This window comes from Podarcis gaigeae, assembly GCF_964106915.1.
Source record: "Podarcis gaigeae genome assembly, chromosome: 1".
Classification (NCBI taxonomy): Eukaryota; Metazoa; Chordata; class Lepidosauria; order Squamata; family Lacertidae; genus Podarcis; species Podarcis gaigeae.
In genome coordinates this window covers 128,047,271-128,071,049 of record NC_139678.1, presented here as the reverse complement: position 1 = coordinate 128,071,049, position 23,779 = coordinate 128,047,271, and the positions used below count along the sequence as shown (strand labels likewise).

General features: G+C 45.2%; 2 protein-coding genes and 1 long non-coding RNA gene across 22 annotated transcripts in view; 2 read left to right on the top strand and 1 right to left on the bottom strand.

Moving 5' to 3' along the window:
• RAPH1 (Ras association (RalGDS/AF-6) and pleckstrin homology domains 1) overlaps window positions 1-4,019 on the top strand; it is a 73,572-nt gene extending 69,553 nt beyond the window's left edge. For 4 of the 5 annotated variants that reach the window (XM_083704167.1, XM_083704166.1, XM_083704169.1 and 1 more), the window contains one exon: window positions 1,033-4,019. In XM_083704167.1, coding sequence (XP_083560293.1) covers window positions 1,033-3,015 — 1,983 coding nt within the window. In that variant the 3' untranslated portion in view covers window positions 3,016-4,019. The other variant, XM_083704170.1, reaches the window with a different exon arrangement.
• The window catches only part of LOC310833437, a 309,440-nt gene that overhangs the window by 184,835 nt on the left and 100,826 nt on the right, over window positions 1-23,779 (top strand). The gene's annotated exons all lie outside the window — the stretch shown is intronic.
• The window catches only part of ABI2 (abl interactor 2), an 82,932-nt gene continuing 70,513 nt past the window's right edge, over window positions 11,361-23,779 (bottom strand). For all 16 annotated transcript variants that reach the window (XM_083709748.1, XM_083709745.1, XM_083709753.1 and 13 more), the window contains 3 exons: window positions 21,018-21,104; window positions 19,793-19,966; window positions 11,361-17,857 (listed from right to left, as the gene is read on the bottom strand). In XM_083709748.1, coding sequence (XP_083565874.1) covers window positions 17,682-17,857; window positions 19,793-19,966; window positions 21,018-21,104 — 437 coding nt within the window. In that variant the 3' untranslated portion in view covers window positions 11,361-17,681. The remainder of the gene's footprint in view (window positions 17,858-19,792; window positions 19,967-21,017; window positions 21,105-23,779) is intronic.

Sequence of the window (23,779 nt, the reverse complement as noted above, 5' to 3'; positions counted from 1 at the left end):
TTATGGTAACAGTTGCTTCATGTCGCAGCTTGCTCCCCTATGTTTTATGCTATGTTTTGTTTTGTTTTCCTGTTGCCTCGCAGTCTCATGTGGCAAATGCAAAACCCGGAACAGCTCAGAGCTCCACTGCTGTGATGACTTAAGCAGGGGTAGAGTTAAGGTCAGGGGCCTTGTTTGAACTATTAACCTGGGTGAATGATGCAACCAAAATCATGCAGACTAACTTTTTTCAAGAGATATCTAATATTTAAGCACACTGATTAGTCCACAAGTGCCTGAGCGTTTAGTGCCCTAATTTGACAATGTCATGCACCCCCCCACCCCAATTTATTAATATCTGTCATGGTTCTGGTTTAGCATATATTGCTGGAAAATTCTTCCAGAATGAAGAATCTTAAAAGAGTTCTATAGCTTGCTCTTTGCAATGGTATGCATAGCTCTAAATTGCAGGAAACCATCGTTTCACAATGCTTCCCTCAAATAATCACATAATACGGAGGAACGGTCATAAAATATAGGATTGTTCATTTGGTGGTCCATTATCTATTAACAGATGTCACAAAGTAAATCACCTTAATAACTTGACCAGAACTCTTGGTGCCTTCTGTTTGACCTCTTCCTCCCCCCCCCCCCGCCCCCCAGTGCAATAATCCCTGCATGCCTTGACTCCCCTTCCTATTCTGTGATATAGTTAGTCGTGATGGTTTTCACTCTGTGTATTGATTATCAGTGCTTGGTCACTTGCATTCCCCTCCCGTCAAATTTGGCCGTATGTATTTCCACCTTAGGCAGTTGTGAGGGATTTTGCTCTAAAAGCAATGGGAGATCTAGTCTTCCCTAATGCAATTGCGAACTTTGTGCAGGTCCCTCTGCATATAGTATCAACCCAACCTTCTCTCTTACTTATACGACACTTTATTTGACTTTTTGTAATTCATAGTAGTTAGGTTTATAGCAGGCACTTTCACAATCATTTCTCTTTTCATATATGTTTGAATTTTATTTTGGTTTTTTTTTTGTATTCCCTTTTAGGCTAGAATGGACTCAATAAGCCGACCCTTTACTTCAGTCCCACCAGCTTTGTCTCCGCAGGCCAAAACGACCCCCCTATATTCAGCTTCACAGCCATCGCCTCCCCTTCCGCCCCCGCCCCCTCCGCCCCCGCCCCCTCCTCCACCGCCACCCCCTCCGCCGCCGCCCCTCCCCAGCCAGTCCATGTCATCCGGAGGCGGCTCAGCCACCGTGTTTGTGAAGTACAGCACGATAACAAGGCTGCAGAACGCCTCTCAGCATGGGGGGCTTCTCTTCAAGCCCCCCCATATGATGCAGCAACCCCCACCAATCCTGCCACCGGCAAAACCCCAGAACCCAGTGCCCCCTAATGGCGTGGTCCCTCCACCCCCGCCCCCACCGCCTCCCCCTACCCCCGGCTCAGCTATGGCGCAGCTCATGAAGCCCGTGCCCTCCATCCCGTCAGTGCCGCAGTTCACGCCGCCACCCCCTCCTCCCCCTCCTCTCAAAATCCACCAGATTCATCAGAATATTCCTCCGGCGCCAGCCGCGGCCCCTGCCACGCCGCCGCCTCCCCCGCCTATGCCTGCGCCGCCGCCTCCCCAAGCCCCTCCTAAGCCTGCCATGACTCTGCCTACACAGAGCAGCTCAAAAGCCGCCTCGCCTGTCGCGGCGCAACCCATGCCCCCTGCCCTGGTTCCTTCAGCGATGAAGAAGCAGCCCAGTTTTGCAACTCCGCAGGTTCCCCTGTCTCCTGTCCCGCTAGGCCCTCTCCCCCCGCCCACTTTGCCCAAGCAGCAGAGCTACTCCGGCAAACTTCCGCCCTCGCCGCAGTCCCCTGTGCCATCGGTGGTGAAGCAAATCGCCAGCCACTTCCCTCCGCCTCCCATGCCAGCTTCAGAGCCTCAGCCTTTAAAGCCCACCCCTCTGAATGTGCCACCGCAGTCTCCTCCGGCAGTCAAAGCCAAGCCGAAATGGCAGCCCACCGCCGTCCCATCTCCCGACTTTCCTCCTCCGCCACCTGAAAGTAGCCTAGCCTTTCCTCCGCCGCCCTCCCCTGCTCCAGCGGTGGTGTCTCCCACGCCGGAAAAGGCAGGGGGTTCCCCGGTCAAGAAGTCTACTAAGACCTCCAGCCCGGGAGGAAAGAAGCCGCCACCGACTCCCCAGCGGAACTCCAGCATAAAATCCAACAGCTCAGCGGAGTACCACGAATCAAAGAGACCATCGGTGGATAGCCTGGTCAGCAAATTTGCACCTTCACCAGAGCCTTTGGGGTCTCCTGTGAAGGAGACTCCGCTCCCCCCTGCAGCTCCCCCAAAGCCAGGAAAGCTCAATCTGCCTATCGTACTTCAGCAAGCGGGAATTTCCACAAAGGCACCTGCCACAGGAGCGCCCGGGAAGGGTACCGTGGAAGAGTTTCCTTCCCCTCCATCGGATTCAGACTTCCCCCCTCCGCCGCCTGAAATCGACCTCCCTCTGCCACCCATCGAGATTCCCGCTGTGTTTTCGGGCAACACCTCTCCCAAAGTGGCCGTCGTCAACCCTCAGCCCCAGCCCCCGTGGTCCAAACAGTCGGGGAAGAAAGCTCCTCCCCCCACCCGCCCCAAGCGCAACGACAGCACCCGGCTCACGCAGGCGGAAATGGCCGAAGCGCAGGCCGCCGCCGTGGCTCCGCAAGCGGCCGTGGCTCCGCAAGTGCCCACCTCGCCCAAGTCTGGCCTTAGCGTTCAGCCCGGGTTCCTGGCCGACCTGAACCGGACTCTGCAGCGCAAGTCCATCACGCGGCACGGCTCCCTCTCCTCAGCTCGGATATCCAGGGCGGAGCCGACGGCCACCATGGATGACATGGCTTTGCCCCCGCCCCCGCCGGAACTTCTCATGGAGAAGCAGAAGAGCAGCAACTTTGGAGGCAGCCACATATCGGGCTATGCAACGTTACGGAGAGGTCCACCGCCGGCGCCCCCCAAGAGGGATCAAAACACCAAACTCTCTCGAGACTGGTGATAGTAAGTGGCCGCCAGTGAACTCTACGAATGACATGTCTGATACACTTGTGAAGCTCCTTGTCTTAATAGCTCTGTGTGTGTGTGTGTGTGTGTGTGTGTGTACGTACGTACACACATGCATGCATACACAACACACACGCGAACAGAAGCTATGGGCGCCTGTTTTGGTTCACAATCACTCCAAAAGATTTCTCTGTTTGCAGTTGGTTTATTGGGGCAAGGGGCGGGCTAACTCTTTTGAGATCCTCCTTACGGATTGGACCAAAATCTTTGAAACACTTCTTTTTCCTGCAATTCAGGAAAACATCTGTTGTCTGTCACGTGAGACATTTTGGTGCATGTATTATAAATGTAGGTATATAATATATTGTGAAGTATTTTGTTGCAATGATAGAGGCTAACCAGAATGTTTTTGTACATCTGTATTTATTTGTTTCAGTCAACCGATATGTATATTACCGGAAATTGGATGGCACATCTTAAAAGAAAAGCCCTTTTAAAAATTGAAGATAATAGGAGGCACTTTAATCAGAAAAAAACCTATTTTCCCCAGTCGGTGACGGGTATAGGGTACTGACAGATTCTGTCGGCGTTCGTACATTGTCAGTTGATTGAAAACTCCGAAACAATCTACCAAAACATTCTGGTTGTAATACTACTGAGATTAAATCCATACATAGGAAAGGGGATGTGTTGTATTGTGGGCCTGGAGTTAAATATATTTGGACTTCAAAATACAGACATTCCCTTCTGGAACTGTTAAGGGGAAAGGAAAGGAATTATTTAATCAAAACGCTTAAGAAGACACTGCCCTTTATTACACCTTTGTGCACTTAGGTGTAAGCCCCATGGAACACGGCGGAGACATATTTTTGACTAAATAGGTGTAGGATCCGGCTCCAATCCTGTTCACGCTTACCAGGGAGCAACTTGCAACGAACCAAGTGGGATTTTCTCTGAAGGGATCGTGCTTTTAATTAGAATAAATACACACTCTTCTAATCCATGTTACTCATTTTTATTTAGAGATCCGTTTGGCATTTAAGCAGAAATGGTGCATCTGCAAGCTCAGTTCAGAATCATTCTGGGTGTGCCAGTTATCATGTGTGACCACCATTTCAGCTCAGTTCGCGAGCTCCTTGCTCTGGTGCTACTCAGCAGGTTGCCAAGATGCCATCTTGCGTACGACCCAAGCGCACCTGCATCTCTTAAGATTAACGCTCAACGCGAGCCGTCTCCCGACGTTCAAAACATGTATCTGTGGAGAGACGTTGGCCAGCCCTCAGATGTTGGATGGCACGAGGTTCTGGGTTACGGGCAGGGCTGCTGTGAGCGTGTTCAGCCAAGCGCACTTGCAAACCCGCTTCAACCTTCCCGCTTGAAGTGTGGAGAAAATGGGGTTTGCTTCCCCCCACCCATATACTGTATTTTTTGCTCTATAAGACGCACCTAGTTTTTGGAGGAGGAAAATAAGAAAAATTCTGAATCTTAGAAGCCGGAACAGCAAGAGGGATTGCTGCGCAGCGAAAGCAGCAATCCCTCTTGCTGTTCTGGCTTCTGGGATAGCTGCACAGCCTGCATTCGCTCCATAAGACGCACACACATTTCCCCTTACTTTTTAGGAGGGAAAAGTGAGTCTTATAGAGCAAAAAATACGGTACATTCTGAATGGCTGAAGAGGGGCACGTGCAAATATGACCCCCGTTTCCGCAACAGCTGGGCGGGCAAGCATTGCTTAAGTGGTTGAAATGCTTCTTCACACACAGGTGACCCCAGGGGGCGGCAGAATGGCTTGTTAATGGACAAAGCGAAAGGGCGGTCATAGTGCAATTTCCGTTCGCCTGATTTGGTGATGGCATGAGAGCTAAGTCTTGGCTCCCGTCATCTGCGAGGCTCTAGTCGAGTCGAAAAACCTCTTCATCCTAGGAACCTGCACTATCATAAGTTCAAGTAGTGCATTTTGGAATTTAATCAGAATTTTTACCAGGCGAGGAACGTTCTGAAGCAGCAGCCCAGCTCATGCGTTACGTTTACACCAATCTCAATTATGGCTTAACATGGACCAGTGTGCTGGAGAGACCATGCTTCGCTCTTCCTTTTGCTAGCATGCCAGTGAGGAACCAAACCAGGTGCTGGTTTGCTGTTGTGTGCAAGCCAGCTTTTACGGTTAGGAGAGAAGCGAAAAATATGATGGTAGGCTCCTGCTTGGCTAAGCAGCTAGATTTTTGTTGGGAGAGAAACTCCCATTGCTTTGCGCGCAACAGGAAGCAGCCCATGGCTTGTTTCGTTGGTCGCATGCTGAGCAAAGGTGAGTTAGTGCTGTGCACTGTTGAGCAAGTGTACCGGCAGCGCATTGCTCGTTCCGCTTAAACCATTCAAGTGATGCGCAGGCCCGGGCAGCAAGTATTGCATCTGCTGTGCGATGCAATGCAGATTGTAAAACTTTCTTATTATTGGCTATTACTGAATTGATACGAGTGCAGTGCGTGTGTGTAAGGGGAAGGACAGCGATAATTTGCTCTGAACCTGTGTTTAAAGGGCTTGCCACCTTTTAAACCTCAAAGATTAGCCCATCGTAAGCTTGCCTTAGGTATCAGAAGTTAGTTGCTTCTGGGGCTGAGGTGCTGGTGTTTGCCTTTGTTTTTTTGATTAAAAAAAAGACTGTCGTCTGCCTGAGCTCTGTTTGTAGAAAGGTATCCAAATTTCGCCCTAGAAGTAGCTGGAGAAAGTTAAGAGTCATTTTTGCTTTTGGCCTAAAAGGATCTTGAATGCAGAAAGGAATGGTGCTATGTCATCTGATGTTGAATCTGCTTGTTTTCCCTTCCCCAAATGTGTCCTGGACACAGTTTTCCTCTTTTAGAATAGTTTACTTGAGCAATAATATACCATTGTGTGCATTTTTAAAGCACTGCTGTCGGATGGCACTTTTTTTTGTAACTTTCAAAGTGTTCAGAGTTTCATTTCTTCTATTTTTGTGCTTATAAAGTGTCCTTAACCATTTACATTGCAGCATTTTAGCTTGTCTTACAACAAACGGTGGTTATTTTCTTACTTACAATGCATTTGGTGCTCAACTTTATTCTTTCCGTTGCTGCTCGGACCACTTGCTGGCCTAAAGGGGGGGAAAACCCCACCTCATTTGGGAGGTGTGAGGAATATGCCAGATTTGTTCCATGTCTAATAGCAACCTCATAGCCAGGTACATAAGCTTGCTAAGAAGAGAGTGTGGGATTGTTTGGGCAACCAAGTCAGTTAATTCAATCACTTCCCTGCCCCCTTTTGTTAATTTAGAACCAATGCCTTTGGAGTACTGTTATGTCTCTCCCCAGCTTTAACGAAACGTCTTAAATGCAAACACGGACCAAGATCCACATTGGCATTTTCAGAATGTCATGAATTTTTGTGCCCTGGTAAATTAAAGAATGTGCCCCCCACAAGTAAGCAACAGCAGGGGTAAGAAGGTACCATTTTAGCTACCCATTGGTGCCTTCTGAGAAACGGTAATGTAGAACATATTTGTTTGTCTTGTCTCTGGAGACGATGTAGGAGTGCACTTTTGGGGGTGAACTGTTGGAAGGTTACAGCACCTGTGGTGAGGCATGTTTTGTTGCAGCCGGGGTAGATGAAGGGGTCTGGTTATGCTCCTGCAGATGCACTGTTGCATTTCTTCTCCCAGCGGTCATGCCTCCTCGGGTCACTGCTATGGACACATACGGATGTTATACCTTAACGGTATGTGCAGCTTACAGGCATTTAATGCTGCAATTCTACACACTTACCTCGAATTAAGTCCCACGGAATGCAGCAGGGCTTACTTCCGACATTATGTAGGACTGCACTATCTCCATGGATCTTTTTTCAAAATCCTGCACATTCTGAGGTTAGCTAAGCCTGCTAATTGTGTGGTGCTTCGCCATTTTGCCAGCATCTCTATCTGTTAACCGTGCTCCGGGATTTTAAATTGCCTATAGCGGATGTGAAGGGCAAGTTACTGAAACAGAACAGGGCGACACAGCTTAGGCCTCACACGATCTCTTCAAGTTTGTGAACAGAAAAGGGCAAGTTGCATCTTTGCCCTGGATGGTGTCCTAATCTTAGCAGCGGCAACTGTTGTTTCTTCTTGAATGTCTCCCTTAATTTATAAAACTATCTTAAGAACCTGTGGCCCTCCAGATGTTAGGACTACAGGCTGCCTTATCCCAGGCTATTGGCCATCTGTCATGGATGCTTGAGCTGAGATTCCTGCATTGCAGAGTGTTGGGCTAGATGAGCCTTGAGGGGGCGGGGTCCCTTACAACTACAATTCTATGATGGGAGCCCACCCCCACATGAAAGGCCACAGGTTCCCCACTATTGCTTCAGTCGCTCCTACGGGGTCTTAAACTGAGTTTGCAGGTCTACTGCAATGCTCTGTGTCTAGGCTGCAATTTTCTTTACAAATCTCCTTGGAAGTCGGATGTGGCATGTGGACATTCTTGAAAGTTTGGGAAGGGTTCAAAAACAAGACAGGAATATTCAGTGAGCACAACATGGGCAGACATGTAGATGGAACTCAAAAAGACTTTTCTGAGCAACATCAGCTGAATTCACGCCTATTTAAACTTCAGTGATGCAAATGTTTGTTTTGTTTTTTTCATTTCTACTTGCATTTCATTTTCTTGTCTGCATTGTTGATTAGCAAATTGCAAATTTGAGAAGAGGTTAGCCACACTGCTTTTGACGACAACCGCTTGGCCTTAAACGCCTTGAGTGTTTAAAGATGTCGATCTCGTTTCATGTTTAAAAACCACTTACAAGTTAAAGAGTACCAAGGATAGATCGGTTCAAAATGCATTTGGACATTTTTAACATAACCCTAACTTTATAATCCCAAGTGTAAAAAGTACATGCTGCTGCTGCTTCTTACACATAGTAAGGTACTTCTGTAGACCCTTTGGCCCGGACAAGAAAAGTATCCTATATTTATTTTTTAACGGTTACCTACTTGAAAAGGTATTGCTTAATCTCGATAGCTGAAAAGCTTTGTAATGCCAAATCACACCTTAACTGGAGAATTGGCAACTGTGCTTGTTTCTCTTTGCTAAATAGTTGAGTGCAGGAAAACCAACATTAAGCTCACATCTGCCCCAAGGCAGCAGATATTGGGGGGGGGGGCGGAGGTTAGAGAAGGGAGGAGACGGAGAGGTCCTCGTCCCCACACTGGCAACCTAGCAATTTTGTACTTTTTCTTCTGCTGATTACATGCTTCATGTGTAGTTTGGCTTTTAGATGTGCTGGAGCCGATTTAGGCTTGAGTGTACCATTATGCCCACTCCCCCCCAACCCCCCCATAACCATAAAGTGAATATTTAAAGCACTACGATCAGTGGCAATCTTGTTCAATGTGTGTAATGTACACATCTGTATGCTGCTTTACTCTCCCCCCCCCCCCCCCGCTTCCCACCACTAAAGCAAATTCAAAATTCAGCTACACATTGCAAACCCGTATATTTAGGACCTATTGGGGGGTGTAGAATTTATGAGCCCGACGCTATCAATTGTGAACGCCCTTCTAGTAGATCACGTCCTTGCCCACCTGTGGCAAGAGAGCCGCTCTACATGATGGCTTTCAAGATATCCAAACTGCAATACTGAACCAGCAAGAAGCTGGTACCAGTTGCTGTGATGATATGGTTCACCGCCTTGGGCTTGGCAGGGCATCTTCGTACGCATGCCCTCAGCAACCAATATTTGGGGTATTCTTTCTACCAAAGAGATAACGGGATACTCTGTGGTAGTTTTCTCAAAACGCCTATCTATGTCTAGCAGGTTCTGCTGCCTATTTCATCTTTATTACAGGGGCCAATACAAAAATGTTGGGAAACATTGAACTCTCTGGACCAGAATGTGCTTCACTTTTTAGAGGGCCGGGGGCGGGGGGTAAAGATCTGTGCTGCAGCATCTTAGATTTCTCACAAAGTATGCATTTGAAAATGGGATTGGGTCATTTGTCTGCTTTTTCCTGCTTCAGCTACTGTGCGATTGTAAATTGTGGGAAATTGAGCTTTGTTTTGCAGACATTGGTAAGCAGTCGATAGTGGTAAGGACTGGTAAGCAGTCCTGATTACGCACCTGTTAAACACCAACATTGCAGCAATTATGTTGTCTGTGCAGATTTGTGCTAAGTGCTTAAATACATTCATATGTTTACTGCTTTACATAAAAAAATTGCACATTTTATCTTTAGAGTGGGACTGCCTCCCCATCTCCTTTCCCTTTAAGAAAGCAAATCTCATTGAAAGTGGTAATTTACAGTCGAGGAGAGCTTTGTTCTATATAAATACTCTATAAATATGTATAAATATACTTTTTTTAAGCATGGGAGAAAAAAATAAAAAAATGCATTCAATGACAAAGTACTCGGAAATCATTACAATGGAATATGCACAAGTCAATAAAGATATAGTTAAATTTGTCCAGTGTTCTCATGTGACATTTTCTGTTTTAAGTTTTATTTAAAAGTAAACTAACTGCAAAAAGAAACCTCTAGCTGCAGTCTTGAATCCTTGGGTCTTTATTGCAAAGAAATCCTAGTGGCTTTCTCTTACGTGGCTCCTTTGTGTTTGAGTGAAAAAAGTGACCTCCCATCTAGGTAATAAAATATACTTCTTGCTCCACCTTGTGCTTGAAAACATGAACGGTCAAGTGCATAGTATGAAGTGAGACTCCTTGCCCATTTAGCCCAGTATTGTCTGGCAGCAGCCTCAAGGCTTTTCCCAGCACTTTTTAAAACTAGAATGCAGAACTGCCTGCACACAAAACTAACTTGCCTTTGCAAGAACATAGATTAACCTTGGACAGGAGTGTGGGGGGGCAGGTCACCCCAGGTTCCATCATGGGGGGGGGGGGCGATGACAAATTATCAAGGAACAATTACTGCCGTACTAGGGCTGTTCATAAAATAAACATTTTTTTGAAAATGCCTGCTCCAAAGGTCTTATCTTACTAGGGCTTATATATATATATATGAGATTTCATACATATCAGTTAATATCTTGACCCTCCTCCACGAAAATAGCTGTTTACTTGGCCGTTTTCCTGTGTCGTGAAGGCTGAAATTTCAATTCAGTGGAGCACTTACTGTTCCCAACCCTAACCCTGCGGAAAGCCATCTAATTAGACTTTAATTTGATTTTGACATGTTTTTAGGAGGTAATTATTATTTGATTTTATACCAATGTATCTGATGCTAGCCACCCTGAGCCTGACTTCGGCCAGGGAGGGCAGGATAGAAATAAAAGGTTGGTATTATTATTATTATTATTATTATTATTATTATTCCTTTGTAAGAAAATATGAAATAATGTAAAACCATTTTTGCAGGCAAAAGAAAAAAATCAATGGGGGGGGACAAGAAATTTTTCGCACTGGGTACCACCTGACCTTCCTACGCCTCTGCCCTTGGAGTATATCAATACTTTTTCTCCAAGTATGCCTTGCATCCCTTCGTAAGTCTCTACTGAAACAGAACATTCACCTTTTGAAGAAGATATTACTTATTCAGCAATGTTACTATTCCTCTATACACACCCATGTTTGCTTTTAATTAGGTCGTCATGTACACACATATCATTAGCAGGAATTGGAAGTTTAATGCCATCTTCATTAATAGTGTCTCTCAAAACAAGAGGATATCAGCTTGCTGCTTCACATCAGACCAGAGGAAGAAAATACTGACAATCCCACACTTGGGAAATTTGGGTAAAGCACAAATTTCGGTACGCGTAGACAAGAGTTTGAGGCAGAAGCATAAAATGCAACAAGTGCCTGGAAATCCCTGCATTCAAGGGCTCGTTGCTTCAGTCCATCACCATGCACTGCGCAGGTGGATGAAGGAAAATATCGCATCACAAGACCACAAACCTGCTGCATGCGGAGCATAGATTGACCTAGCTCCCTAAGGTGGTGTCCAAACATAGTGAAGCATTAAAAATACCCACTTAGCTTATCTGAAAATGCTCGGATTGGGAGATATGCAGCACCTGTTAGTTAAAGGATTTCAATGCAAGTTTTATACCCACTTTTGGGGACTGTAACTTTACAGTATCCTAGATCTTACCTTCCACCTTCCAAGCTCCCTCTAAAGTTCTCGGAGCCACTCAAAATTAGGAGTGTCCTTAACACTATTTTTGCGTCCATTGCAGTTTATGATATCCTACATCCTGGTATTATCTGGAACTATTACAAAGAGAGACACAGTTATTCCCGGAACCAACAGGAATTGAATTTAATCTCGGTCCACACAGCAGTTCGATTAAAGCCATATCTGGCAAGGAGGGGACAACCTCAGACACTTGGAGGGGATTGGAGTGTGCTTTCTTTTTTTATTCAGGACTTGTAACAAGAGGGTTTAGTACACAGCAACAGTTAATTCCAAATACAGTTTAAAAACTCTTAAAAATTTATGCTCCCTCACTCATTGGAAGGTGGTTTAATGGCACACACAGTAAAACATAATTAACAGGGCTTTCTTTAGAATCCTGCACAATTCTCACCATCTATGAGGTCACCACAAGAGCTCAGGAAAAAACACTTGCCACTAGTAGCTCAATGTAAACCAAATTGGAGTTTGTTTCCATTGCGATAGTTTTCAGAAACCTATCCATACATAAGCAATGATAGTTACGTGAGAAAAATAAGCACCTGATCATCGAGATAGCTCATCCATGAGCGTTCAGCAAGATCCTAAGAGAAACCAGCCTGTGCTTTTTACCCGGTCTCTTAGAATTTGGTACACACAATAGATAGCATCATCAAGAAGAAAAGAATCACTGAACTGCATACTATTTCATTCTCCTGTCCAGCACAAGCTCTGGTCTCAAAATTGTATGCTTGTCTCAAGGCATGCCTGTTTACTGCCTTTAGGAACGGCGCTAGGAAAAAAGACAGGCATATGCCACTCTTCTCAAGAAAGCACGTTAACTACAAACAAAGGTATGGTCAAATGCTGCATACACATAATAGCAGCTGCAGAAGATGGTAAATCTAATACTCGGGTAAAAATGACAGTCCCTCCAAATTTCAGTTGCCTAGGAAAATCTGGCCTTTGGAATAAAAATATCAAGGCGACCTAGATTTAGGCAACATCAGTTAGCTTTATTTTGCGTTTAAATACCGCAACACTCCTCATTTGGAAAAAGTGAGTGTCTTAATACTGCAGGTTTAAGAGTCATGGGTGTTATCCAACTAAGTTTTACTCACAGTAAGCCCACTGAAATTGGTCACATTTGCTTAATTTCAACAGATCCATTTATGAGTAAAACCTACGAGTTGGCTACCACCCCGTTCTCTCTCATTTACAAGGAATCATTTCTCGTGAACAAGGACTATCCCCATCTTCATTTAGGATATGAGCTGTGCACCGTTTTTTAACATCTATGCCTGCCTCTTACGTCTCCCACACACAAAGTTAACACCAGGAGGTTAACCAGCATCACTGAGAAATCACCCCCCAGTTATCAAGTCTTAAAGTCATCATTCCCCTCATTAAGCTTATGACACTTTCCAATACTGCTCTATGTTCAAAGGCTGCCCCAGAAACTACAAATTGGAAGACACCCTATTTCCATTCATACATCATGCTCCATTCAGTTTTAGCACCAAACCTAGCCATGCCCTTGGTAGGTTTTCCCTGGCAGAAGTTGCTCGGGGAAATTTAGAACTAGCCCCCCCTTTCCTATAGGGGCAAGTGTTTACTGTTTGGCTCAAAGCCGAGATCAATGGGGTAACACTGAGAAAAACTGAACATTTAAGGCTTTCGCCTAGCAGAGATTGGAATACACTAGAAGTCAGTTCTACTTACTGAAGATGCCACTTCAAAAATTGAATGACGGCAGCCCAGGTAAGAAATGGTTACTTTAAAGAGAGTAAGTTGGCAACCGTTATCCTCCTTGGGCCGGGGGGAGAGAATCACCCCACACAGCTAGATGTTGATGCGAAAACTCAACAGCTCCCAAGGTTCATTCCACCCCGAAACCTTGTGGAAAGGGACCCATTTACTCAAGATCCTCAGCGATGCTCCAATGATGGGGATCTACCATCAGGCAATGTCCCATTAACGGACAGGCCTGGGTTTTCCCAATATTTGCATGCAAGATTACAGAAGAGAGTCGGAAACAAAGGGACTTTTTAATATCATGACATGATCCAAAATGGTGGGGAAGGGGGGGCAAAGATGGAAAAGCAGGCCATCCGCATGTTTGAGTGACGGCACCGAACCTGAGCGTTAGCAGCACATAGCATCTGCAAACTGGCGGCCAACGTTTCGTGAGCCTCTTACTAAATTCTCTTCTCACCCCCACACCTTCTAAGCATTGCTAATATAGTCCAAGGTAGCAAGACGAAACTCACTTGCAGGTCTTCAGAGCACCACCTGTGACACGCTTGTGTGCCGTGCAGAGCCGTGGAGTACGGTCTTTGTCCCTCTTCCCCTTTACATAGCACGTGCGCAAGGCTTCAGGAGCAAAACTAGGGGGGCAGTGGTAGGTTTACACAAAGCAGAGCAAAGGCAGCCCCTGGAAATAACAACCAACTGGAAACAAAGACTCCAGCAATACATCATTCCTACTCTAGATTGGCAACTCTTCTGGCTTGGAAGGAATTGTTCCTGGTGTTGTGGAAAACGAGATTTTGTCTTTAAGCAGGAAGCCAATGCGAGCGGCAGGAAAAACACACACATCTTGGATCCATTACTTGCATGAGTGGGAGAAGGAAGGGAATGAAAGCCATTTTAAGAAGGAATAAATGATAAGGAGCTTGATACCGGATCACACATAGAACTCTTACACTGTTTGCACTTAAGAGGCTGAAAGTAAATGATCAAATCATCATAACTTTTAACACCTCAATCTGATTTTTGAAAGCAGGACTCTTATGGGGAGAAAATTTTATTTCCAATTTCCCAGGCCTGTCCCCCCCCTCTTTTTCCCGTCCCCCACCCACCCCCTTTTCTTTTCTTTAAAAAAGTAAACATTAAATTAAAAAAGGGAACGTTTAGAGGAAATTACAACCGATAGATGGAGTACCACCCTCACTGACTTGAAATAGCATGCAGTCTATGCAACATTACATACATACAAAGTCTGATTACTTTGGGCTGTGTACATATCATCCCTAAACATTCTACAGAATTCAAAACTGTACAAAATAAAAAAAGCGTAAAATCCAAGGAATTTCTTTACGTTAGTACTGCAGAATAGAAAGCGTAAGACCAGCAAGAGGCGAGCAATCTGGAAAGACCGTCTGCAGCAGCTTCATGGAAAGTGATCTTGGCCCGGGAGGTTTGTGGGGAACGGCCACAAAAATCAAGTCTTCTAGGGCAACACTTGGCATTGCCCCCTACAGGAGCCGGCAACAATCATCAGAGTCCCTCTCCACACAACCAAGGAAATGCAACCATTTAAAACAAAACAAAACAAAAACCCAGTGCAGAGAAGCTCCTTATAAACCAATTCTATAGTGAAAGCACTTTTAAAAGGGGGGGGACCCACTACAGATACAATCTCAGAAGCTTCTCCAAACAACTTGTGCGCGTGAGGAATCTGTCCGGATTGGACCTACACTCCAGGCCAACTTCCCTTGCTCTTAGAAATAAAACCAAGCTGCAACCTCAAAAGCGACAGATTATGATATTTCGGCATCGGAACTGCAGGTCTGCTGTTTGGTCAGCTGTATAATCTAAGACGAACGATATTGTGGCGTTTTCCAGAAGGGCTGAGAAGACAGCAACTCTCTTAAGATGTGACGAATCCGGCACTAAGGCAACCTGTTTGTTTGTTTTTTGTGGGGCGAGGGTGGAGCAATGGGGTGAGGTTTAATTGGGGGGTAAGTATTCTCGAGAAGTCAAGGGCCCAGTACCAGACTTAAAGTGCATCAACAACGGGGGAAATTAAGATGGGTCCCCAAACGGGGTGGGGGGTGCTCTCCTCCCCGCAGGAGCAATTGGAGAAGAAGGAAACTCTAATTCAAGCATCCTCGTTATCCTGCCTCGTTTCCTTTGGCTCTTTGCAACATAGCAGCTACCTTGCAGGTACACAATGTGCTTTGCGCAGAAGGGAAAACAACATTTCTTTCCCCGTTTTTCTTTCCAGCACCTAGTTCTGCTGCAGGCATTCTGCATCAAAGCCCAGAACAATATCCTAGACTTGCCTCCTCCTTCACAGAATCAGATGAGAGCGCCAAGGGTTTATCGTGTCGAGCTGAGCAAGGGCCTTGAGGAGCACATATGCAGAAGTCTGCATCTCCGTGCAGGTTCTCTGTGTGGCAAGCTGTGGTCTCGGGCCCATGTGCATCCCAACACACATAGAACATTACACACGCCGATACTGACATATGTGCATGGTTGCATCGCGGCCATAATAGAAGACAACGTCCTCTCATGGTAGACAGAGCATGCACCAATGTAGATATGTAGGAGTCTTATCGTGTGCATTCTGTACAGGAAGTAAAGACTGATCATGCCAGAAATTTGCCCTAATGCTCCAGTGCCTATAGGACTACAGCCCCATAAAGCTTTCACTCCGTCAAACAAGCCAGTCCTAAAAGCCATCCCATTTTAGTGAGGCTAGAGCTGCTCGGAGCACTGATTTTGCGATCTTTGAAGGTGCTCCCCACATAAGCAAACTGTGCAGATGGGAGATACATAAAATCTACGCTAGATTCTTGGTACCGCATGAATTCTGCTCCTGGCTCGAGCAAAGCATGTTGAAGATTTCCGAGCACACCAGTTGCAGAGGGTAAGCCAAGACAGCCTGCGCAGATAGAGGAACTAGATGCCTGCTGGTCTTTTTTGGAGACATTTTTGCTGGTCTCATGGACTTTTGGCTAATTGGTGTTAAGAAAGGCAGGCTAGCATAACATGTGGTTCCAGGTTCATCACTTTTTGGTCACTATTCAAGTGAAGACTCAACAGGTCAGGGAGAGGTGTGGTTGAATTTTGCATATCCATGGTTCATTTGGGTTGCTGTTATGGGGGTCAGGATTGGGGCCGCGGCATATTGGGGGGAGGGGAGACACATTTTCTTCCACACCACGGTTCCATCAAAAATTACCGGGATTCCTTTCAAGGCTGCTCTCTGTATGAGAGGGAACCTGCAATTGGCGGCGGCAGCAACTTCCTTCTGCAACTAATAACTGCTTGGAAAAGGCCATTTTTGAAGGAACCGTGATGTAGGGGGGAAATGGTTGGCTCCCTACTATCCCATGCCTGATCCTGAATAGGACAACTGCAATGTAACCAAAAGCAAAGACATTTCACGTGTCATCAAGTTTGGCCTTAAAACTTAAGAAGCCATTACAGGAGGCTTCTCCTCACATTTAAGAAAATTACCCATCTGAAAGACTGGAGAAAAGGTAGCTCAAGCTCTCTTCCGTTTCTAATTTGCCTTCAAAGGAAACCAAAACAGAAGGCAGCCCTCTGGATTCCTAGCAAGATCAGCTAACAGGCCTCGGCCACATTTGTCTGCCTGCCTCCACAAGCCTTTCATGATATGCACTGACGTCAATTTGTACCATCCAATTGGTATGCATGATGATATTTGAGCCAAACAGCTCCAACTTTTAGCTGAAACTTGTGAATGAATTCAAACTCCCCCCACCTCTAGAGATATTGAATTCTTCTCTATTCTAATTCCACAAACTATAAAACATGAGGTAATTTCAGAAGATTGCAGCCAGCCTTCGGGAGAAGAACCAGGGCTGAAGCCTGATATGTGAAACCACAAGATGTGGCTTATACGTATTTTGAAAGCAGAATCTGGACAATATGTCACTTATCAAGAGAGGAGGGTGCAAACTATTTCCTGGATATTTTTCCAAATAGGGAGGCAGCCCAAATCTTAATTTCAAGCTTCATCTTCCTTCCAACTTTTTAACAACCATTTCACCAAATGAGAGAGGCCTCGCTCGAAGCTTTCAAGGATCTATATAACAGGAGGCTAAGCAGAAAGCTACAACTTCCTGTGTTATCAAAGCAAGAGGAATGTGATTCGAAACCAGCTCCGTGTGCACCTGGATCAGGCTACATGCGCTGAACAGCTGCAGAAGTGTTTTGGGTCAGAGATGCAAGGAACCAACCTGAGATCCAGTTGGTGTGTGAACCCCAAAATGTTTGCCAGTACAATAACGTTCTTCCAATAGTAAAAGAATGAAGAATGGGGACTTGGGGAAAGGCAAAGAAGGAGGGGGTGGATGGCCTATCGAAGCCAACCCTTCAGCACTGGCATCTGGGATGTCCCAATACCAGGGCTTACATTATTCCTGAGAAAAATCCCATGTCTTGATTGAATGGGTCACAATTTGAGCAACGGATCGGTTAATTGGCAAGTTCATTACATCTCCTATATCTACACCCGAATCGGTCAGCTTATTAAAATACGTCGTTCAGCTCAGCCCAGCCGCTGCTGGCAAATGGAAGAGCCATTTCTCCAAAACAACTCAAATCACTATTTTATAAAATGGTTGGGGGGGGGGAGCAAAACAAAAAAATAAAAGAGTGGTTTTGTTTACAATGATCCTTCCTTCCTTCAGTTCATTTGACAGGACCCCCCCAGCCGCTGGAGAAGATCTGGGGAGCCCAACAACCTCATGGCAAGCAAGGTGCAAATCTGCCTCTTGTTGTGGCCGTCTTCACTCTGAGTAATGCATGATGGACTCCACGTAGTTCCCTGGGAAGAGTCCCGTTACTCCATTCATCACCCCTTCATACCAACCATCGTCGTTTTTCTTAATGACGTAGATGATGGCACCTTCCTGAAAGGAGAGTTCATCTTCCTTGTCTTTAGTGTAGTCATAGATCGCCACAACTAGGAGCAAACAGAAAAAGGAGAGAATAGCAAGATCCCAAGAAAGCAGTTGCCTGAACTGAAGGCAATGCCAAAATCATATTATAGCTTTCATTTGGGCAATCCCTCATTTCCCAAACAGCAGAAATTTCTCTTTAGCAGTAGCCGATTTGAATGTTGTCTTTCTCCCTATTTGCGCAAGAAGTCAGTTCCTCGCCCAAAAGGCCAAAACGTGACTTTAGATGTTTCAGAATATTTTGTGCTCAAATGCTGCAGTTCTAAAAATAAAAATGGGAGAAATTTTGGGCTACCCCACGCCTCTCATTCCAATATACAAAAGACTGAACCAAGTAATTGCTGCTACTGAAAAAGAGGAAGCCTATTTAGGGTTTCCAAAATGACCAATGTATAAAACTATTTTGGAAAAAGTCAACACAACATGATGCTCCCCCTCTGGTTTCATATAATAAAAAGGGGATCTTGGTGAGAACAGTCCCCACATAGTAAATTGATGGGTTACGCATCCTTAAAAAATGCTGCTTGCTTTCCTCAAAGTAGCAAAAGGCAGGTCTATCGAGGAATTCTAACTGCTCATTTCCTTTCTCAAACTTGTGCAGTGATGAAACGGAGATGAATTCAGTTTCTGCATACGAGCAAAAAAATAAACAGGCCAGGAAAGATTTGCAAGAGAGAAAGAAAAACCAATTCAGTACAAAAGGACTGTCCACCTATTGTTGTTTTTCTAGTATATCAGAATCAGAACTTCCAATATCTTTTGGTAGTTCTGCATAGTTCTGTTTTACTACGGCCCACAAATTCAGGTGGCTGAAGACCTTATGGAATTACTTTTTAATCGGCTAAGATTCCCTTTCTTTCTGCATTCTTTCTCACGCACAAAAACTTCTTTCGTTTCTTTCCTCTCCAAGGGGAAAAAAGGGGGAATTTGAATTAATGTTAGCTTACAGGTGTAATAAGAAATATGAATTAACTTACTATTCAATATGCTTTTTCACGCTATGATCTGTTATGCGACAGAGCAAAGGATACTAGAGGACAGTCACTCAACAGGCATGGGAAACCTCCAGCCTGAGAGTCAAATTAAGCCTGCCAAGGGTCCTAATTTGGCCTGTGAGGCCATTTTTCCAACAGCCATGCCTTGAAGTCAGGGGTGGAGCAGGCAAGGCTGCAAGGAAATAATGGATCTAGAGTGCAAACCAGATCGTTGCAGTCAGTGCTGAATGCAAGCCAGCTGGGATCAGCCCACTGCAGAATTCCCCACCAGAACACCTATGTGGAGTTGATCCCTCTGGCTTACCAGCCCTGCTTGAAGGCAGGAATCGTTGCATCTGGGAGCTCCAATCAGACAAGTAAAGCTGATCCCAGCAGGCATGCATTTGGCACTGAGGAGCAAGTGGAGTTCCCAGTGAGTGGGGGAGTTCAGGATCCAGCCCACCAGCCAGATCCTACTTCCCAGCCCTGTGGTGCAAGCTTGCAAGAATGACAATTGTTAATGGGGAGGATACGGAAAACAGGTTTTTCTTACCAAACCGTGAGATTGGAAAGAGCTGGCTTGCTTATTAAATAAAAAAAGAGTAAGCGCAGATCCAAGCCGTTCCCTGCTTCTACTGGAATCCTGGGGAAACTAGCAAAGTACCGGCTACCAGGATCCAGCACCAGCCGAGAGAGCAGCAGTTGCTTCACAGGGACTGGCCAACGTTGGTTTTGTCTTCCCTCATGCTGAAGGAAGTGGATCGGACTCTGAGACACACCATCAACTGGTAAAATATTAATTTCACGTTGTGCCACCACCGGGCAACATTTTGGATGTAACATCTGAAGGCTCTCAAGGATGGGGCATCGGCAGGAAGGTGCAGTGAGCTGAACTCATGTCAAATGGCTGGAAAAGACTCTTGCCTCAGCTGTTAACTCTACGATTAGAACTTCCAGCAAATGTACCTTTCTCCAAGTAGGTCCTTGGTGCCCACGGTGGATCCTCTTCAGCATATGGGTCACTGTATTCTACCACAGCGGCTTCTTCCTCCTCATAATCTTCTGGAGGAGGTGGTGGTGGTGGGGATTCATCAAAGACTGGCTCATCTACTGGGGGTGGGGGTGGAGGTGTGTCTGAAACTAGACGAGCAAAAATCCACACTGCAGTTCCTAGAAAAATCCACACTGCAGTTCCTAGAATTTAAAGGCTATACAGCACATCCAATACATTAAGAGCTTTACAAGTCTTATCCCCCCCCCCCGCCTCCTTCCAGTGTCTGCTTCGGTGGGTTGTCCTCCTTTTACAGAAAAGAGCCAAGGCAGTGCTTGTAATCAGTGATCAAGGTTCAAAGTTCACCTTCCATCAAGTCTGACACTCAAACACTGGACATCGGGGAAAACAGCAGCTTTTCCACTTTAGGGAAGAGGTAGCTCATCTGTGGCCCTCCAGGTGTCTTTGGGCCATTGCTCCCATCATCTCTGACAATTAAGGAGTGCTGGAGGACCAGCTCTTTTCTAGAGAGATTCATGTTCCACATTACCTGCTGCTAGCTCTTCCAAATCCATTCTCAGAGGCAGTATGTCTCTGAACATCATTTGCTAGGGAACTCAAAAGGGGGGGGAAGTGCTATAGCTCTTGCACTCTTCTAGTGGTTTTTTATAGATATCTGGCTGGCCTCAAAATGTTGGGACTTGGTGGGTCTTTGGTTGAATTCAGTAGGGCTGTCCTTATGTTCTCAATCCCATATGGTTATGCTGAATGGCAGTTCCTGGTTAAGTCGCTTTTTTTTTGCTTTGGGGCGGACTGCATGTGCTTCAGATTGTAAAGCAGGAACTTTGAAGCTCTGAGTTTAATCACTATGTGGACACTGCTGCAGTGGGGGCCAGAAGGTAATCGACCCAAATCCCACATGAAAAGTGTTCCGCTTCTGCCTGGCAGAAGACCACAGCGTCACCCTTTGCAAAATGCACTGTCTTGGCTGCTGACTGGTAGATGCACAAAATTTATGAAACAGTCTATGAACAACCAATCTAAATGTGGAACGTCTGCTAGATGATAAGCAAGTGGGCATTACAAGATTGTCTGTGATCAAGAGACATTGTCATCATCCAAACCTAACGCCTGCAGGTGAGCTTAAGCTTACTAAAATATTTCTACCTGAATCAAAGGACAATAAAAACGCATACTTACTATTCTCCTGAACTCTGGCCACAAATCCCATGAGTGGTAACTGAGGAGTTACCTGTAGGATAGAGGGAGGCGGCGGCGCAAGAGACACTGCAGAAAAGGAACGACAACAATAAAAAAGCAGGCCTCCGGTTAGAAAAGTTGAACCCAAAACATGAGAGATTGCATGGGCACTGTGGTTTCCTACTCAATGCAAGGGGAGGAAAAATAGTAACAGGTCAACTTGAACCTAGCTGCCAAGGACAACACTGAAATTTGCTTTAAGCTGTATTAATCATCGGGCTTGTTTCTTAACTTGACATCTTTCTGCAGGGCCTGCAAGACAGAGCTGTTCCACCAGGCCTTTGGCCAAGGCACAGTCTGACCCCCTCCCTTTGGTAATCCTCATAGAACTCTAGCCCAATGGTTGCCATTAATTTGATTCTGAATTGATTTTAGAATGTATTTCAATTAATTGATTGTGATTTTATGTAAACTGTGTTATTTTTATTGTTGTTAGCCGCTCTGAGCCCGGTTTTGGCTGGGGAGGGAGGGATATAAATAACATTATTATTATTATTATTATTATTATTATTATTATTATTAAGCAGAAATAATTGATGCTTCAGGGATTCATCTCCTGCAGTCTCCACAGAACCAGTACTGAAACAAGTCCGGCAGAAGCAGAGAAATCCTTGGCTATTAGAAAGACAGTCTGGTGCAGTCAGGGAAAGTATTCCCCAACCCACAAGGACCTCCCAGCACTTCATTTTTACATAGCCTGCATTTGCATTACCAAAGACCAACGTTTACAGCTTCACATTTCTTCATAAAAATTCAAAATCTACAAGCAAATTAGAAAGCAATCTCTTAACCCGGTCTGAGAAAATGTTCAGGATTGGGACTTAGAATAGCTTTACTTGAGGTGTTTCTGAGCACACAGAACACAGAACACTTTCATGAACTGTGTGACCTGGCTGTTTAAAACAGGATTTTAGAAGTGTGCTTATGCGATTAAGCACCATTCTGCATGGCTTTAAGACAGCAGCTGAAACAATTTACTTCCTTCCTTCCACAGAAGTCCATGGGAATCTTTCCCTTCTACGGGTAGGTAAAGTAGCTACACTTGGGGTCACAGTTTAACTGGAAGCAAAACCCAATCCCGGCCCCCAGGTCTTGGCAACTTGAGAGGGCAGAATTTAGGTTCCCCCCGCAACTCAATGATGTCAGAGACTCCCATTCTTGTACTCTCTGCTGAGTCGTTCAGTGGGTGCTACTCATTTCTAAACGTGAATATTTCAGCACTCACAACTTTTTGAAAATTGAGCTACCTATATACTTGCCCCCTCAGATCATGGTTGCTGCCAATTGCTTCATTTTTAAAATCAAGCTGTCGTGTGCAGCTTGCTTTCTCTTGTACAGAGTGTGTGTAACATGGGGAAGTCTATGCAGGAGTGCACTTCATGTACAATGAAAAGAATGAGAACCAGTCTCAAGATCTCCCCCAGCAAACACCACGCCCCTTCTCCCTTGCTGAAGCCCATGTTCTCAAATGCAATTTTCTTCTGATGCTCCCTCAATGAAAAGGTAACAGGCCAATTTTCAAATTGCATTCCTTGCTCCCCTACCCTGCCATTTCCCTCCCTCTTTATGGCACCACAGTAATCTGGTTGTCCTCAGCAGTCCTCTCCCGACAGTGAGTCTTTGTTGGAGGTCCTTTTGCCTCTACCCTGGATGAGGTCCAAGTCCAATGACATATCCCATCTTCATTCGCTAAAACTCTACACTTACAAACCTCTCATTATTTGCGCCACGGGAAAGCCACTCTTTTTGTAAATTTACAATCCAAGCAAGCTATCCTTTTAAATCATAACATTCTGCTTGGCTAAACAGACTGAATGAGAATTACCTAATATTTATTGGCTATTTGGAATCTTCTGTGGTGTCTCGACAACGAAATGACCGACTAATGAAGGGCCACCCATTTAGCAACTCTTACCACAACAAAGGATTCCACAAAAAAGGCTGAGCATCCAGAAAACACCTTTGCATAAAAACAAACCTTCAGAAGTTCGTCTCCCCATAAAAAAGTGAATAATCATAGGTTCTCTCCTTCAGCATGCAAAGAGTCATGCTTATTATTAACACCTTTTCACATTTGCGAGTGTTATGCTTTGTCATATTTAGGGACACTTCTCAGTATGTTTTGAACATACAAAATATTCCATACACAAATGTTCAAGTTCAACAGGTGTGTGCAAACTTCAGACACCGTGCAGGTTATGTGCACAGAGTGAAGATCCATTATTAACATGCATATACCGTATTTTTTCGCTCTATAAGACTCACCAGACCACAAGTTTTTGGAGGAGGAAAACAAGAAAAAAAAATTCTGAATCTCAGAAGCCAGAACAGCAAGAGGGATCGCTGCGCAGTGAAAGTAGCAATTCCTCTTGCTGTTCTGGCTTCTGTGATAGCTGCGCAGCCTACATTCGCTCCACAAGACGCACACACATTTCCTCTTACTTTTTAGGAGGGAAAAAGTGAGTCTTATAGAGCAAAAAATACGGTATATTCTAGGCACTTAGGTTCAGTAGACAGGTGTTGGTTTAGGGGTGGAAGAGCCAGACGTATGCCACAACTTAGGTCATGAAGCTCAACCAGTGCGGCTTCTGTCAAGTTACAGGCTCTCAGACTAATCAATTCACACGCCTATTTGCAGTTGTGCACTTCAGGATTCCATCAACTGATCTCCTATGAAACATTAGCAAACTGACAAGATCCCC